The sequence below is a fragment of the Diadema antillarum genome, unplaced genomic scaffold (genome assembly GCF_040938485.1).
Source record: "Diadema antillarum isolate AM-2024a unplaced genomic scaffold, OU_Dant_1.0 seq00001659_RagTag, whole genome shotgun sequence".
In the NCBI taxonomy this organism is placed as follows: domain Eukaryota; kingdom Metazoa; phylum Echinodermata; class Echinoidea; order Diadematoida; family Diadematidae; genus Diadema; species Diadema antillarum.
The window spans coordinates 689,573-706,462 of record NW_027272359.1 but is presented as its reverse complement, the minus strand read 5'-3'; the positions used below and the strand labels follow the sequence as shown (position 1 = coordinate 706,462).

The 16,890-nt window shown below is 40.0% G+C and overlaps 1 protein-coding gene across 2 annotated transcripts in view; it reads left to right on the top strand.

The window, feature by feature from the left end:
- Nucleotides 1-5,688: 5,688 nt before the first annotated feature.
- LOC139711428 (ribosomal protein S6 kinase-related protein-like) overlaps nucleotides 5,689-16,890 on the top strand; it is a 117,353-nt gene continuing 106,151 nt past the window's right edge. For both annotated transcript variants that reach the window (XM_071623311.1, XM_071623310.1), the window contains exon 1: nucleotides 5,689-5,888. In XM_071623311.1, coding sequence (XP_071479412.1) covers nucleotides 5,826-5,888 — 63 coding nt within the window. In that variant the 5' untranslated portion in view covers nucleotides 5,689-5,825. The remainder of the gene's footprint in view (nucleotides 5,889-16,890) is intronic.

Below are 16,890 nucleotides of genomic sequence, written 5' to 3'. Positions count from 1 at the left end.
GCAGTGAAAATCAATCAACGTATTCATTGATTACTTTACAAACTCCATTCAAATGATATGTGATCTTTTGGGGCTTTTAATTTCGGAAGCAAAATTTCATTTTAGCGATAGTTAACACTGGACGGCAATATTTTGATCGAATCAAACTCACAGACATTAATAGTAGGCAACTCCTACAGTGAAATCCTACGATCACATGTGTATTAATTGTCGTGGTTCTGAATTTGTAAACAACAAGGCCGAGAGATGACATAAGATCTCTTTTGCCAGTGAAGTGTCCATGTGTCAACAACAGTTTGAAAATTCGTATCCGATAGCTCCTCATCGACGTTGACTCAACAGAATTGACCCCTAACATACCAAACACTTTAATATCACTTGATTACGATTGAATAAGAAAAAAAAGAAGAGTACAATAATAAACCGGAGAAATAGAGAGTTTTATATGAAAGATGTACTACAACTCTTCGAGATTTAATATAGTGTCCAGTATCGCATGCGTCAGGGTACAACTGTTCACTTCAAGGAGTGTAAGGGTTCCACGGATAGAAGGTCTGGGGGACTGGAGGCCGTACTATTATTGGACCCCTCTCAACTCTTATACTATGCACTGAATGAAGACAAAATTCTAGTAGATGAGGTTCAGAGTTTTCAAGTTTGGGTTGGTTACATGCCGGCAACGCGGACCTTGTATCCCAGCCAACACGTCCACATGGGGCCCATTTGGGTAAGATACGGGTTGAAGTGGGCTGACAACAATGGGCTCTGTGGGCAATATGGGCTACTTCACTGGCCCCAATTGGGGCCAATTCATGGTTTGGCCACGGGGCCTGTAATGGCCCCACGTGGGCTTGCCTGATGGGACGCCGGTGGGCACCATATGGGTACCATAATTATGTTTACCCTCTAGTTAATCACTTTCTAGTTGTAAAGGGCTTGCCCAATAGCCCTTCTTGGGATCCATGCATGTGAGACCCATGTAGGACCCAGTCCGAGCTAAAGGTTTTCATATAATCTCATCTGGGGAAAAGAATGGGTTGATTAGGGCAAAGGACAAGTTAGTGTGTACAAACACACTCTGGGATTATGCCCTAATCCTATCCTAACCTAATCCTAATGTCTACTATACACCTATCGGCCTACCTCCTTCTTCCTATTGCTAACTAATGTTTCTGTGTCACGGTTATATCCTGCAAAACACTGTAGGGTAATGCGTGAAGACATGGTTACTTATTATTAGATCACCCCAAAATCTCACTTGAATATTCATAAATATGTATGAATATTCATGATAAAGTTGTGCCCTTTAGGTCATGTGGGGCCCCTGTGGGACCGTGTGGGTATAGAAACCATATAAGTCCCAACAGGGATTTGGTATCAGATTTTCATGTTTGCAAATGTATAGGCCCTATGCACACACACACACACACACACACAAACACACAAGCACACTTACAATCGCACACGCACACACACTCACATAAAAAAGGCAGGGCTAGCCCTACAAAAGCCCATCATGCTCCCTGCTGGCCCTGTCTGTGCCCATACATTTGAAATCCAAGTGGCAAGCCCATGTGAAACCCATATCAGCTTTTCCCATCTCTGCCTTTGGCTGGCCCACAAGGGCCCCCTGAAGAAAGACCCTCGAGTAGCCCTTGCCCAACTCTAACCCGGCTTCCTCACCCGTTTACCCATATTATGTTTGCCCACGTGGGCCCCGCATGGGGGTGTTGGCTGGGATATAGTTTCTCGTGAGTTTTTCAGTAAAGAGAAATATGATGGTCTTTGGGTTTACGGGAGTCATACAAGGGTGCATTTAGAATACATGTACCTTGATGTACTGAGGTAATCAGTATACTAATTATGAAACTACAAAAGCACTCGGAGAGCGCAGACCAAGAGCTGTCAAGCAGTCGTATTCCACCCATTATAGGCCTATAGAACCCTACACGCACGCATGCTAAAATTTCTCCCAACCCCCCCCCAAAAAAAATAAATGAGCCTCAAATACGTCCAGCTTGAACTCTCATGTTTATTGACTCTAGTTTGCCAAGAGATTTAAAAAAAAAAAAAAAAAAAAAAAACCTTCGAAAATTCAGAAAAATTTCCGGATCTGTATTGACTACCAAAATTCAATTATCTGTTCTTTGTGCCATTACGAACTTTCCCTGTAAAGCCCCTGTTCCACTATGCCGTTCTCGCTACGATTTGACAATTCTCTCAGATCGGGAAGGATCGGGTAAAACCTGAGCCGATCTGGACACAGTACGATGTTAGAACGCTCTAAGTACGCTGCAGTTACGACTACGATGATCGGGAATGAGACATTACGATCTCTGCCGCTGCCGGTACGCTTTAGAACGATGTAGCTACGCTGTTAGTGCGATGTTGCCGATGTTATCCGATCAATGCACGCTGTATACGCTCTGAACGATCTATACGATCTTATCACGCTGTTACCCCGTTCAGAGAGCTGAAAAGTGCCCGATGTGCCCCGATGTACCCTGATTCCACTGTTGATCTGCAGTCAGTCAACTTATTAGCATGCAGAACCGAAGAAATATACTGTGGACCTCGAAGAGGCTCCTCAACTCACGGTTCTTTTGCAGCAATGCATTGTATAAACAAAGACGTGCTGACTGATTTTTCCAAGGCTTTTTCTTGATATCCTTGCTTTTATAGTCCGTCTTCCTCCAGTTGTAGATGATTTCATATTCTTCAAAATTATGCTATGTCCTCTTCCTCCTCTTTCAGCATCACGTGCAGTCTCTCTTTCTTCGCCTTTTGGGTAGCTGCTTCGCTGCTTTCTTCTCTTCTTTTTCTTCATCTCTTCTTCTTCTTCTTCGAAAATTACAGCTAAAATTACTTCCCGTTCTTGTGCCGATGTTACTACGCTCAGAAAGACCATGTAAAGCCCCCGTTCCACTATGCCGTTCTCGCTACGATTTGACAATTTTCTCAGGTCGGGAAGGATCGGGTAAAACCTGAGCCGATCTGGACACAGTACGATGTTAGAACGCTCTAAGTACGCTGCAGTTACGACTACCAAGTGCTTGCTACGCTCTTACTACGATGATCGGGAATTAGACATTGCGATCTCTGCCGCTGCCGGTACGCTTTAGAACGATGTAGCTACGCTGTTAGTGCGATGTTGCCGATGTTATCCGATCAATGCACGCTGTATCTACGCTCTGAACGATCTATACGATCTTATCACGCTGTTACCCCGTTCAGAGAGCTGAAAAGTGCCCGATGTGCCCCGATGTACCCCGATTCTACTGTGGGTCAGCAGTCAGTCAACTTATTAGCATGCAGAACCGAAGAAATATACTGTGGACCTCGAAGATTCATTCTTCTTTTTTTACTTTTAATTTTCAAAGTTGTTGTTGCTTCGTTATTCTCACTACTCTTTCTTCATCAGCGAGCCCGTGCTTCTGTGCCTCCAGTGCCCTGGTTATGACCCACCATTTCCCTCTCCTCTCCCCTCCTCCCCCCCCCCCCTTGTCCACCTCGGACTTACTACCTTCTTCACTACTATATCTTTCTATCCTCTCATCAATTTTTTCCTTACAAGAGAGCCGCCATGTGTTTGTTAATGTGCGTCCGTATGTGTGCATGTATGTGTGTATTACTCTGTCTGTCTTTTTTTTTTGCTACCGCTTAGGGAAATTTGTTGTTGTTGTTTTTTGCAATTATATATTTTTCTCTATGAGGGGACTGCATTCTAATACTACAAGCTCTGCTTTTTAGCAGTCCCCTCCATTTCCAGCAATATTTTGTATGCATTTACCACAGTGACGTAACTGTTATTTGTATCTCTGTTGATAATTTGCCTGTATCTCTTTTACAATGTTATTCTGTTCATCGCATTGTGGTACTGATTTCATGACGTCTGTGTATATGAGCGTTTCTTTGTATTTTTTATTATTTGTTTGTTGGAAGTGAAATAAATCAACTTGAACTTGAACTTGAAGAGCCTCCTCAACTCACGGTTCTTTTGCAGCAATGCATTGTATAAACAAAGACGTGCTGATTTTTCAAAGGATTTTTCTTGATGTCCTTGCTTTTATAGTCCGTCTTCCTCCAGTTGTAGATGATTTCATATTCTTCAAAATTATGCTATGTCCTCTTCCTCCTCTTTCAGCATCATGCAGTCTCTCTTTCTTCGCCTTTTGGGTAGCTGCTTCGCTGCTTTCTTCTCTTCTTTTTCTTCATCTCTTCTTCTTCTTCGAAAATTACAGCTAAAATTACTTCCCGTTCTTGTGCCGATGTTACTACGCTCAGAAAGACCTTGTTACGCTCATCCCGCTGCGTTTACGCCGTCATTACGCTCTCCCCGCTTGCCGTACGATTAAAAATATGTCCATTTTGATCGGGGAGATCGGGAAGAAATTTTGAACCGGTTCAAAATTTCTTCCCGATCTGAAAAACTGCCCGCTCCAACCCCGACCTCCACACGCTGCTGCTACGATGCTTCCGATCCCCGTACGCTTTTGCCGCTCTCTCCCGATCTGCTAGATCGGGACAGATCGGGGTCCAAATCGTGATAGTGGAACGGGGGCTTTACGCTCTCCCCGCTTGCCGTTCGATTAAAAATAGGTCAATTTTGATCGGGGAGATCGGGAAGAAATTTTTAACCGGTTCAAAATTTCTCCCCGATCTGAAAAAATGCCCGCTCCAACCCCGACCTCCACACGCTGCTGCTACGATGCTTCCGATCCCCGTACGCTTTTGCCGCTCTCTCCCGATCTGCTAGATCGGGACAGATCGGGGTCCAAATCGTGATAGTGGAACGGGGGCTTAAGTTTCATCCAAATCCGTTCACGACTTGAGTTATTTTGCAAACAGACAGACAAACCAACGCAACGCCGGCAAAAACATAATATCCTCGGAGGAGATAAAAATGCATACCACTGAACAAAACTAATTAACAAGCCAAACATTTAATGTGCGGAAGGGATATAGATATAGGGGTGTTGCAAGAAAGTTGCAATCAATTGGCAACTCTCCAAAATCAATCGCAAATCCTGCAATTGATTCAAATTTGCAAACGATTGCAAGTTGCAATTGATTTATCTATCGCAAATTTAGCAATAGATATTTGCGATTAATTGCAACTCGACTTTCTTGCAACACCCCTTTAGAGTACAACTTGTAGCAACAACATGTAGGTCTCCAATAACTGCGCATGAAAAAAACAACAACACCACAACAACACGTATACTTGTTCATCTTGATCGAATGTAAAATTAGACATTTTTTTTTTAGTTCCTCTCTGTTTTGACGCACTGACTTACATAAACAAGTTTTGTGTGACTTCATGAAGCCATATTATGATCACTTTCCAGCCACGACAAGATAGACCTACTTTTTGGTAGGAAAAGTAAACAACTGTATCGAGTGTCGGAGTTCCATACCAGTTCAGAAAGTGGTCTTGCATTGTGGTTTTGCATCGGTGGCGCATGGCGAGGCCGATATCCGCGTAAATGTTGAGTACCCGCTCTTTCGTCAGCTTTAGCCAATCAAAATCATTCATTGGCTTGCACGGCGATGTGGCTGTCTCGTAGGGAGACTTGAAACGAATACTTAGTAGAGGGTAGTGCGCCACGCCGCTCCATACGTTCAACGAAGATAAAAGTAAACATAGGACATACAGTACACCCTTGCCTTGGCTTCGCTCAACTCGCTCACGCGCCTGCGCTAGCTGCTGGTTGATGGCTTAGCTGTTGTGAGGCAAGCTAGCTCGTTTACAGCTGACTGTTAACGTGGACAAGGACGGTACACTTTCAGGATCATGCGGGACTGTATTCGACTGTTCACCCAAAATGGGAGTTAAACATTCTAGGAATCAACGTAGGCAATCGTCTGCTTCTCAGTCTCAACGTTCGGTAAGTGAAGAACGAAAATAATAGGACGTTTCTGGTCATGCAACACCAGCTGATCGCCAACGGGAGTCTATCGGATACACGGTGGGTTCGGGTCGGCGCTAGGACACAGAACCCTCCCGTTCAGTTACCTCTGGCTTGCTGCTACTGTACATATACCACATACCGATTACCGTACTGCAGTACTGGTGCATATCAATGATCTACTACATACAAGTGGTAGTATCAATAAATGTTAAGGTTATTCAACGCAAGATACTAGACTCCCAAGCATATTTCAACAATAAAACACTTTGATGGATTTAATTTGTGATGTAGTGTTTGCAGAATTTGTTTCCTTATTGGCTTTATCATTTCTTCACTGTTGGCGTTCCGCTCGGTATGTCGTACGAGTTATGACTATATGAATCTTAATATGAGTTTACACTAGGACATTTACTTGCAATGTTCAAGGCTTTTTTTCAGATTTTTTTTCTTTTTTTCCCCCTTTTTTTAAAAATTGGATTGACAATCGAATACCGGTACAACAACAAGACCCACTAACATTTTCTTAATCCTGCGTGCAGATCCCAACCGTGGTGTAACAAACAGATCAGATGATGATCTAAAAAAAAGTACAAAAAAAAACAACAACACACAAAACAAAACACCAAACAAACAAATTAAAAACTGTACTCTCAATTGCAGGGAGTAATGTCTACACACAATTTCTGCATCAAAGTAGTGTGAATAGGGAATCAAATAATACCTCTACAGACATTGCATTGTGCTAGTGATTTTTTTTTTTTTTTTTTTGGGGGGGGGGGGAGGGCTGCTCTTGTTTGCTGTAATTGAAGCATCACCAAATGTTTAAACAAAATGCTGAAAACTTTAATCCTGTCAGATTTTTCTGTGTGTGTGTCCAAACCTTACCAGTGTATTAAATTCATGGGATCATTTTGTTTGAATGATCCAATGTCACAAGAGTGATTTGTAGTAGTTTTGTGTTGGTTTTTTTCTGTAGGTTTCACAAAATCACATGCCTGTTTGTATTGAAGATATTTGATACCATGAATTCTTGTTTGTTTGTTTTTTATGCAACTTTGTAAACCAAGGATGAAAATGGGAATAAATGAAATGAAATGAAGTGAAGATATCTAAAAGATATCAAATATGTAGCCATAAATGCTGCAATTTTCACATTTCTCAGATGATTGTTTGCCATGAGACCTGAACTGTCCACATTTTTTTTTTTCCTTTTGGGGAGTAGGGGAGGGTGGAATGTAGAGAATCTTCTGTCATTGGATATTTTTTGTTTTCCAGGGGCTGAAAGTGTACTTGCTTGATTAAAACATTCGTCATAGGCATCTACAGTGTAAATTGCTCTCATCTGTAAAGAGTTAGAATTTCCAACATAGGATTACTAAATTACTACTGCTCCTTTTAGTGAAATGAAACTTTCTTGTCAGCCGATGAAAGAGAATACAACAGCCATAAATATGAACCATCTATCTATTTGTTGGTGTCAGTTACACATGCATGTAACACAGCCCCTGGTTTGCTTGGCAAGAAACAAAAATATAAAAGTTAGGTGAGAAGGCATTTTCAGCATTCTTCTGTATATGGCTACTTTTCTAAATTCTAAATTCCATGTCACTATCGGCTGCCATCTCCAATTGTGTGATGCCTTATTTTGTTTGTGTGGTTAGTTTGTCTTTATTCATACATTCTGCATATGGGTTTTGCTGGATTTCAAATTAATGCATCATTCTTTTTCATACTTTGGCACCTCCATTGGCACATGACACGATTTGCATCCCGGTATAGCTTCCTTGGAGCTGCGAATGGGATTACTGCAACAAGTAACAAGTAACAAGTAACTACCGTAATACATTTCAGAACACAGAATATCTATCATATTCCTTGAAATTACTATCATACTACAAACATAATGTGTACTGTTTTTGGTTTGTCACAGCTGTTGTTAAGTTGGCTAGATTAACCCATTATGGACGGTCAACACACTGAGTCAAGAAGTACAGCAGGAATTAATGATATTTTTCACATTATTTGTTAAATTTCTACATTTAGGATCAGTCATTGATGCACAAATTTATCACAGAGGATGGTCTGCTAAATCAGTGACTGTGCTTGGTTCGGGTAATATTCAGATCATAGCAGTTATTAGGCCTAGTAATCCCTATAAATATGCTTTACTGACATTGCAAGAAGGCATGTACTGCAGTTTGTCAAAACTCTAGTACACAACACTGAGCATAGTGCATGCTTGCATGCTGTTTTGAGGTAGGTGACGACTAGACTTGGCTAATACCAAAACATTCAACCCTCTGCGTGTAAGCAATCCATCTGTGCCCAGATGGCTGGCAGCGCTTCACTGGTTGGTGTCTGTCGTGGCTCAGGGCCCGTTCCTCTTCATTTCCTGCAGGAATTAAGTGCTCAATTACGGGACTTTCACCTGCTAATCCCGCTCAAGTCAGAGGGGACTGGAGATACTCCCCACAGCAACATCATGCCTGTAAAGGCTTATAAAGTGTGGGTGTATCTAACTTTCTCTACTCTTATCAATGTAGTATACATGTTGAAGAATATGGCATGCATCTTGGGGTACGAGAAAAATTGTCATTTTCACTTGCCTGGTATGGATTTAATCTGTGCTATGAAGATTTAATTTGAATTTTTTGTTCTTATATCAAATGCAATTAAGCAAATACTGATAGCCAGGCAATCTTTACATTTATAAGCGCTTGCCCTATTTCCGTCAGCAATTACTGTGGAAAAGAGCATTTCAAGAATTTAGCTCAAAAGAAGCCTGCATTATACTTCGAATTTTTTTTTTCTTTTTATGGTTATTTATGCCCGCTTGTTACAACAACAAAAAATAATTCAAACTTCTTCTCTGTATACATGTATGTGGATTGGGGATGACACAACATTTGTTCCTGCAACAACTGTTCCAGTCTTATTTTTTCCAAGGACTTAGGGTTGGTGTTGTGATAGGGGCAATTCCGCGGTTAGTAACGTTACATTTAAAGAAATTTAGATATTTATTTTTACTACTAAATCACCATTTATTCATTTCCAGTCAAAATCATGTTAAAACATGTTCATCCTTCCCAGGACTATGATATAGAAAAGAATGAGTACAATCCATTAAATATTAGAATTGCTATGGCAACTAAAAGGGCTGGTTAGTAACGTTACGAAAAAAGGACATGACAAAAAAATCAATGTCTTGTAACAAAAAGTGTGCAAAATTTCAAGTTACGTCAAACAAAGTGTTGCATTAATTTCAATTATTGCATCATGACAAATCTTCATGCAAATATTTTTAGCAGTTCAACCGATAATTTATTAGCTAGACCCCCAAATGCATGGTTAGTAACGTTACGGTTAGTAACGTTACATTTGTCAGGAGTAATTCCGCAGGTCATTTCATCCTTTTGTAATTGACAAAATGTCACATGACTTCTGGAGTATTTAAATGTATTCATCTTTAACCTTTTAGCAAAAATTTGAGGAAAAAATTTCAAAGCAACCCGCTGTAATTTGCATTTAAGTGAATTTCAGCATCCCCAGTCCCACCTATACATTTTAAATGATGGTTTTAGATCTCGCAAAATCAATAAATACGAAAAATAAAATCTACTGAATTTGAAAGACCTTAGTGATTGGTGAACATCCATGGCATTAGTTGATACCTAAATTAAAGAGTAAGATAAAGAGGCACATTTCTTTTATCCATGTCATGTCCACCTAACTGCGGAATTGCCCATAGGGTTTTAGGTTTAGCTTGATGTGAGGATTAGGATTAGGGTTCGAGTTATGTTTTTGGGTAGGTTTTATGTTTAGCTTAGCATGCAGATATTTCATTGGAGCAACTGTCGTGGAACCGGATTGGGCCCATAACTCCAGAAATCTGGAGGTACAGGGGGCTTGCCTGATTTTTATCTCACAAATATGATAACAAAACGAAGTGCCTGGAAATTAAATTTCCCATGATTCTCTGCAGGTACCTGGGAGAAGAATCAACACAAGAATGTTGAGATTCTAACAGGTGCAAATGAGTGAGTCATGGGTTGAAAATGTTAATTGTTCTTGAGATCAATTGATATTGCCAAATGTGCATGGGAAGTTACCTGTGGTTCAGTGCATTTCCATCTTATGAGTGAATACAGATGTTTCATTATGATTTAGTGTGCAGTTACCGTGATAAATTTCAAGGTTACCATGCCATTTTTTTTCATATGCCTGAAATTATCGTTTGCAAAGTCAAGCGCATAGAACTTGTGCAGTTCAGGTAGCACAATTGATATTCATTTTGAGGAATGTTGATATTGGGCCAAATATTTGGGCTATTCACACGAGGGAAAAGTGTCAATATCGATTTAAATCCTGACCCTGCATATGGCAGGTGTAATATGATGATGACATTGGTATTATTCAATTAAGAGCAGAAATATGACTCCCATAAATCAATTAATGATTGTTTATTCAGTGAGGAGATCCTTAAGATCTAGGGCGTAACTGCTTTTAATGGAGTTAAATTGAAAAAAAAAGACAAGCAAATAAACAAACATGATAAAATAAACTGCAGAAAGTGTTTTCTAGTCAGGTCTGTATTAGATCATTATTCAGATTTAATAATGTTGTCATGCAGACTACATGTGAAGTAAAAAGATATTCTGTGTGCATTAAATGTGACTCCTTGAATATTGCACAAATGCACAGATAATATACTACAGTACTCTCCGCATAATCGGGTAGGCTCGGGCAGAACGTTTCTTACCCGATTAAGCGGAGTTCCCAATTAACAGAAGAACACGTCTCATTCACATTGGACACACACAATGTGTATATGTACATGCATTGTACACTGCACCAAACACCTACACTGTATGCTTAACACGCGTGCTTGTAAGGCACATTCGGAGCGCAAGTGAAGTGTGTTCAACTCCTGTCTGTCTGTGCAATTGTGAGTGTCAGCTACAGTATGTACATGTACATGTGTAATATTCGTTTACGTGTGGCAAGTCGGTACTGGTACATGTGTTTTCATTTTTAATCACTCCCCAAATGATCGTCTTCTTTGCTCAAGCAGAGAATGCCATTAGCCGTGGAAAATTTGACATTCATGATTTCTTAAAGTGTCATATCTGCGATAAAATGTGAGTAGAAATTAGATTAGAAGAAAATTTTTTACCCATTTATGCAGAGAGGCAACCCAATTATCAAGGTAATTTTAATGTGCATTGGAACTGATTTTGACATTACTACCCAATTAAATGGAGTACCCGTTTAAGCGATACCCGATTACGTGGAGAGTACTGTACTAATAATCACTTGCACCTACGTGCTGACAGGTACCATCGCTAAATGATCATTTTTCATTTTTTTATTTTTCATTTTTTTACATGATCAGGAGTGGGAGTGGGTAGAAAAAAAAAAGATATTGAGGAATTTTAATGTAGTTGCATGTTTGAACTTGGACAAACAGGCAAGGCAAAATAAAATGGAGAATGGGAACAAGGATATTTTTACCATAAAGATACTGTCAGATTTGACACTTTCACAAGGCCATGAAATATGCCGCCCCTTTTCACCATGAAGATAAACTGTTTACAAAATTCCCTTTATCAAATACGGGATTGTTGTATGGTATTGTCATAGCTTGAGAATATATAAATGCTGGCCTCTTTGAAATGACACATTCATCGTACGATGAAAGAGCAAATATTCATGGCAATGATTCGGGAAGAACACATTGTTTGCTCCGGGGAAATCCAGGCGGGTAGTTTTGACGCCGACTGGAGTCTGGATCAATATGAATGGAAGAATGACACCGGGGGCGGGGCACTGCACCAAGTCTCGGATAAAAGGAGGAATGTTGTGCATTTCAATTTCTTTGTCAAGGCATGGCAAGAAAGAATCAATTCAACTTGTCAAAACAGGCTGGCAGAAGAAGAAGAAGACGAAATGAGGAATATTTATTGATTCCAGAAACTGTCAACTGAAGTTGACTTGCCTTTGAACTCCAAATGCACCCAGTTGTTAGATTTACTCAGGCTGAGGCTTGACAGAAAATTAGTTGTACATACAACAAGGAATTTGATGACCAATGACTACTGACCTGATGATACCGACAAATCTGCTAATCAGCTGAATAAAAATTGTACCGGTATTTCATAATTTGCTCTGGAGCATAAAGTGGCCATTTATGCCAATTGTGTAGTTTCATGCCATGGTATATCTAATGGGATAGTGTACAGATACGGACAACTTTTCATGGCATCGTTAATATTATTACCCCGCCCGAGGGATCTCAACTCCATGCTACATGTATGACACAAGGAGCTTACAGTGTGTCTTGTGAAATCCTCGTGTTGGTTCCATTTTACATTCTATTTGTAGAGAAAGAAACAAAGTGTATGTGTACATACAGTAGTTACATGAGCTTTATAAACATGGGGAGGAATTGACCTCTGGTGCATCACAAAAAGTTGTTCAAACTAGAAACCTCTTTTTCTCCTTTATATTTCATACTGCATATTGTACATGTGTTAATAATGAACATAAAAAAAGCATGGCTTATAATCTGTTGTTTGTAGCAAATATCATTGCCTCCTTTTTTTCCAGTCATGAAATCAAATGTTTTTCCAAAAGTTTTGTACCAGTATTTATGTTGGAATTAGATAGGTCAAGGTTAAGGATATCACATGAAAATCAGATGTATTACATCCAGGGTCAAACCTACACCTACAGTGAGTGTCAGTTGTACCCTGGAAAATCTCCTAGTAATATTCCATTTATTATATGTGGAGCCAGTCTACCCGAGAACTAAAGTGTATTATCAAGAGCCTTACCTTGCCCTTTTTTCAACTATGCTTGCCATTAACCTATCTTCTGTGTAGGTGTTCATCATATATAACCCATTAGCGGCAACACCTCGGGCGCTTTTGATGACTGGTTGAAGCTAGAAGGCTTTAAATAACAATTTAGACAGTACATACTCATTTCTCTCGCACACAGCTGGAGTAGTCATATCTCGACACAAACTTAATGACCCCCCAAAACTCAATAAGTCGCCTCTAATTAGCATTGCAATAGCATGCTGTGGGTGGAATGCACCTTGTAGAAAGGGTTCCTACCTTGTTTCTTCCCCCATGGCGGTATTCTCCGCGTAGCGTCATCAGCGTGAATCATCTGTCATGCCGCAAAGTCTTTTACCCGTCCTATGATGTCATGACTTACTCGGATGAAAGTCAAATGTCTATTGGCCTCACTTCTAGGGGCCCCTTCATGGTAAAAGTCTTGCAATTGATTGTAAAACTGGTGTCGACCTTGACTCAGTGGCTAGCTGAACAAACTTGTAGTCGACCGCAAGTATGTGTGATGTAGGGCTCTGGTTTGTGTTACACTTGGTGATACTTGCAATTTGTGATTATCGGTATTTTAGTCAGTATGAAGGCAACTTGATAGCAACCAATCCACTGTCAAGACAGTTAGTTGTTGTATGGTGACCACAAGATATGTATAAAGGTGCAAATATTGGATAGTATGTCATGAAACAGGTCAAAGGTGTGATTGGAGAGAGATGTGAGTTGCCACATGGACTATAACAATACCCAGAGAGCAGAAATTTCGAAGGGGTGGTTTTTTTCCTTAGTTTGTTTCTTTGCTAATTCTTGTTTTTTGTTTTTTAAAGTACCATGGCATGCTGGAAGTTGGCTGTTTTCAGTTTAGAATTATAAAAGTACATTGAATTATTTCAGTGTGTATTTACCTGTCATTCCTCTAACACAGAGACTAAATTTTGAACTCTGATTTTATTTGAATTTTTTTTTTCCGAGGGAAGTAGAGAAATCATTAAAGTTACTAATTGATGAGGGTATTTACTTAATTTGCTTTCTAACTTTTAAAATAGATACAGGGGGCAACATTTTGCCAGTTTCTTCTTAAAAAAAAACCCAAATGTTCATGTACATCAACCTATCCTGAAGGTTTAAGACAGTTTAACTTTCACCTTTTGAATAATGTGAGTATGTGACGTGAATCATAGTATAATACATACTGCCCCCCCCCCAAAAAAAAAATGTATCCATGGCTATCGTGTACTGCAAAGTACATGTACATGTATGTTGCCTGAAACAGGGATGTGGAATGGTATTAAGCGGCCACCACATAATCCCATCATGGGGCAGGGGATTGATACCAAAGCATCCCACTCCTGTAGGGGGTACCGAGGGAGGGATTGGAGAAATCTTTTCAGAGGAGTGTGTGATCTCCCCCCCCCCCCCCCCCCCATTCTAGTCTTCTTTATATAATGCAGTGAGGCCCGTTCACACCAAGTTTTTTTTTAAAACTCGATTTTGCGGTGCGATCCATAAACTGATCATTCTAATTTATGAATGTGTTGAGCCTAATATCTCAAGATAAGAAAGCTGTCCTCATGAAAGGAAGGAGATGAGGGGAAGAGCAAATGGGCATGGTCTATAATATTGTCATGGTTACCAGTGCATGCGGCATCCCTTCCCCATCCCCACCCTTTCCCAAATTTGCATGGAGTATGCGGCTTTATCTTCATCACAAATTTGTTCAGAACAAGTCTTAACTGAGTAGTGTTGTGTGTAATCATAATGTCCCCTCTAGTAAGAGATGAAACACTCTGTCATTGGATAAGACATAAAAATGTAAGTCCAGTGTGTGAGAGAGTCCACAACTCATGTACATGCTGTAAAAGATCCCGCTTCATTCATTCATCGCAAAGAGCAGGGTGCATATCCCAGTGAAGTGGTCCAGCCTCACAATTGACTGGACCCAGAGGAAGACCGGCTAGTGCAGCTGTATATGGACTCTTTAGCCATCTTCTCAGATGGTTAATGAAACAAACAAACAAACATGTTTGATATTTTAGATATTTTCTAGTGACAAGAACATATGCTAATATTTAGTATGCATGTGCTGTTATGTGAATTCCTGTAAAACTGTGGAAATCTCTACAGTGTATGTCACCACTGGATTTGACAAAGTTGAAAAGCAGTTTTTATCAAAGATGATCTCTGTGTGTGGTGTTTATATCAGTTAAACTTATTTGAAAGAATACATTTTGAAGAACGGAGATGTTACCACATAACTATTTGCATCCTGAGAGGTTCTTTATGACGTAGCATCGGTAACTTCTGGCACAGGAGTACGTAGGTGGGCTCCTCTGCCCCCTACCTTTCTACAAAGCCTGCGCTTGGATCGAAAGCTACATTGTATAAAGTCTTTGTGTCATATGTCACATGCAGTTGACACAGGTCTTGCGTAGCTACGAAGACATCGTCGCCACGACAGTGATCTTGATGTTGCAGGGTTTTATGACAGGCACCTGCGAGTTTGCCGTGCTGCACAATTCAGATTTGCTAGGGGTTTTCTTAGTCACAGCCCATCTAAATTTAGTCCCAGAGGGGAGGGAGGAAAAAGAATAAGCGTAAATTGTTTTCGCTGGATAATTGACATAGTGGATATATTGTCACAGTTGATGGCAAGGGGGGGGGGGGGGGGGGGGGGGAGAGGGGTGTATTAAAATAGGCTTAGCACAGATTCAGCAATGGGTTGTTGGTGAGTTGCTTGTTTTTTCTATGCAACTATGTCATAATTTTTGAATGATATAATGTACATGTAGTTTATTTGTTTAAATAATCTTTTGATGCTTGAATAAAAGTGTGATTTGTGAGGCAACTAGTGTCTTCCGTTGTTTCAGGTTCTCTTGTTGTGTTGTGTGCCACAATGAAGCCACATATGAAATTGATGGGTATATACAATGAGTGATACCATATGATTGCTCATATCAATATGAGCAATTATGGAAAGTACTGGGATTGAATCCTGAAATAAATTATTGCTTTGAATAAACAATGAATCCGTGAATATGAGAATTTAAATGGAAGTATAGTGGATGAAATTACATGAATATGTATATCAGGCTATTCAGGATTTTTTAGAATCTTAGTTAAAGTTAGAATTATTGTCTATTTATTTTATACTAAACAAATATTAGACATTAGTATTCGATGAGATTGATCATTCTGAAATGGAAACACATGCACCCACACTTATAAAGTTTATTATTAAATCTGCTGATAAAAAGCATATGTATGTGTCTGTATGTATGAGAGTGTGTTTGTGTCTGTACACGATGTAAGTGAAAATGGCAAAATTATATGAGTATTGAAGACACAGGAAAAGAAAAGTACATTAAACAAAAGCAAAGAGGGTGGTATAAATATAATAATGATACACCTGTCTTTCCTTCTTTATCCTTGCATTTCTCTAAGATTGAAGAAGAGCCTTAAAGGAAAGTAACATCTTGCTTGCTCCACTTCATGAATTCATGATCACTGTAGAACTAGTGTACAAGCATTCAAATTAGTTACTCATGGGATTTCTAGAAATGAAAATGGTGTGTCACAAAAATGGAATGTAAGAAACCCATTTACTTATGAGCTGCGTGCTCCGTGTCTGAGATAGACATTAAAGGGTCTCCCTATCTAGGTTTCCCCCACACACCACGAGGGAAATTTAAATATTGACTTGTTGCCGACCCTCGGGGTCTTTTGTGCTCTTCGGTGTGTCCGATGGATTTCTCTCCCCTCGCCTTACAATTGTATCGTTTCCACGGATGAACGGTCAGCTGCGCCCGGGCGGTTGCAGCTCAAGACTGCTGCGAAGTCTCTGTGGGCCAATCTTCAGGTTTCTGCTTCAATTCTTTATTTTTTGTTTTTGCTGCAGCAAAGATGATGCTCCACCAGGGAGCTTGTGTTTATTTATTCGAAGTCTCAACTATCAATAGGCCCTATTTTTAGGCTCAAATTACTCTGAAACATGGCCACCCCATTGAGATAAAGTAGTGAAGTGTGTCTGCCGTTGCAGACTATGAATCATTTCTTAGCCATCCAGGCCCCTTGTTGCATTATTGATTGAATGTTAAAAGGCTGGAATGATCCGTTGTCCCTACAAGATATAG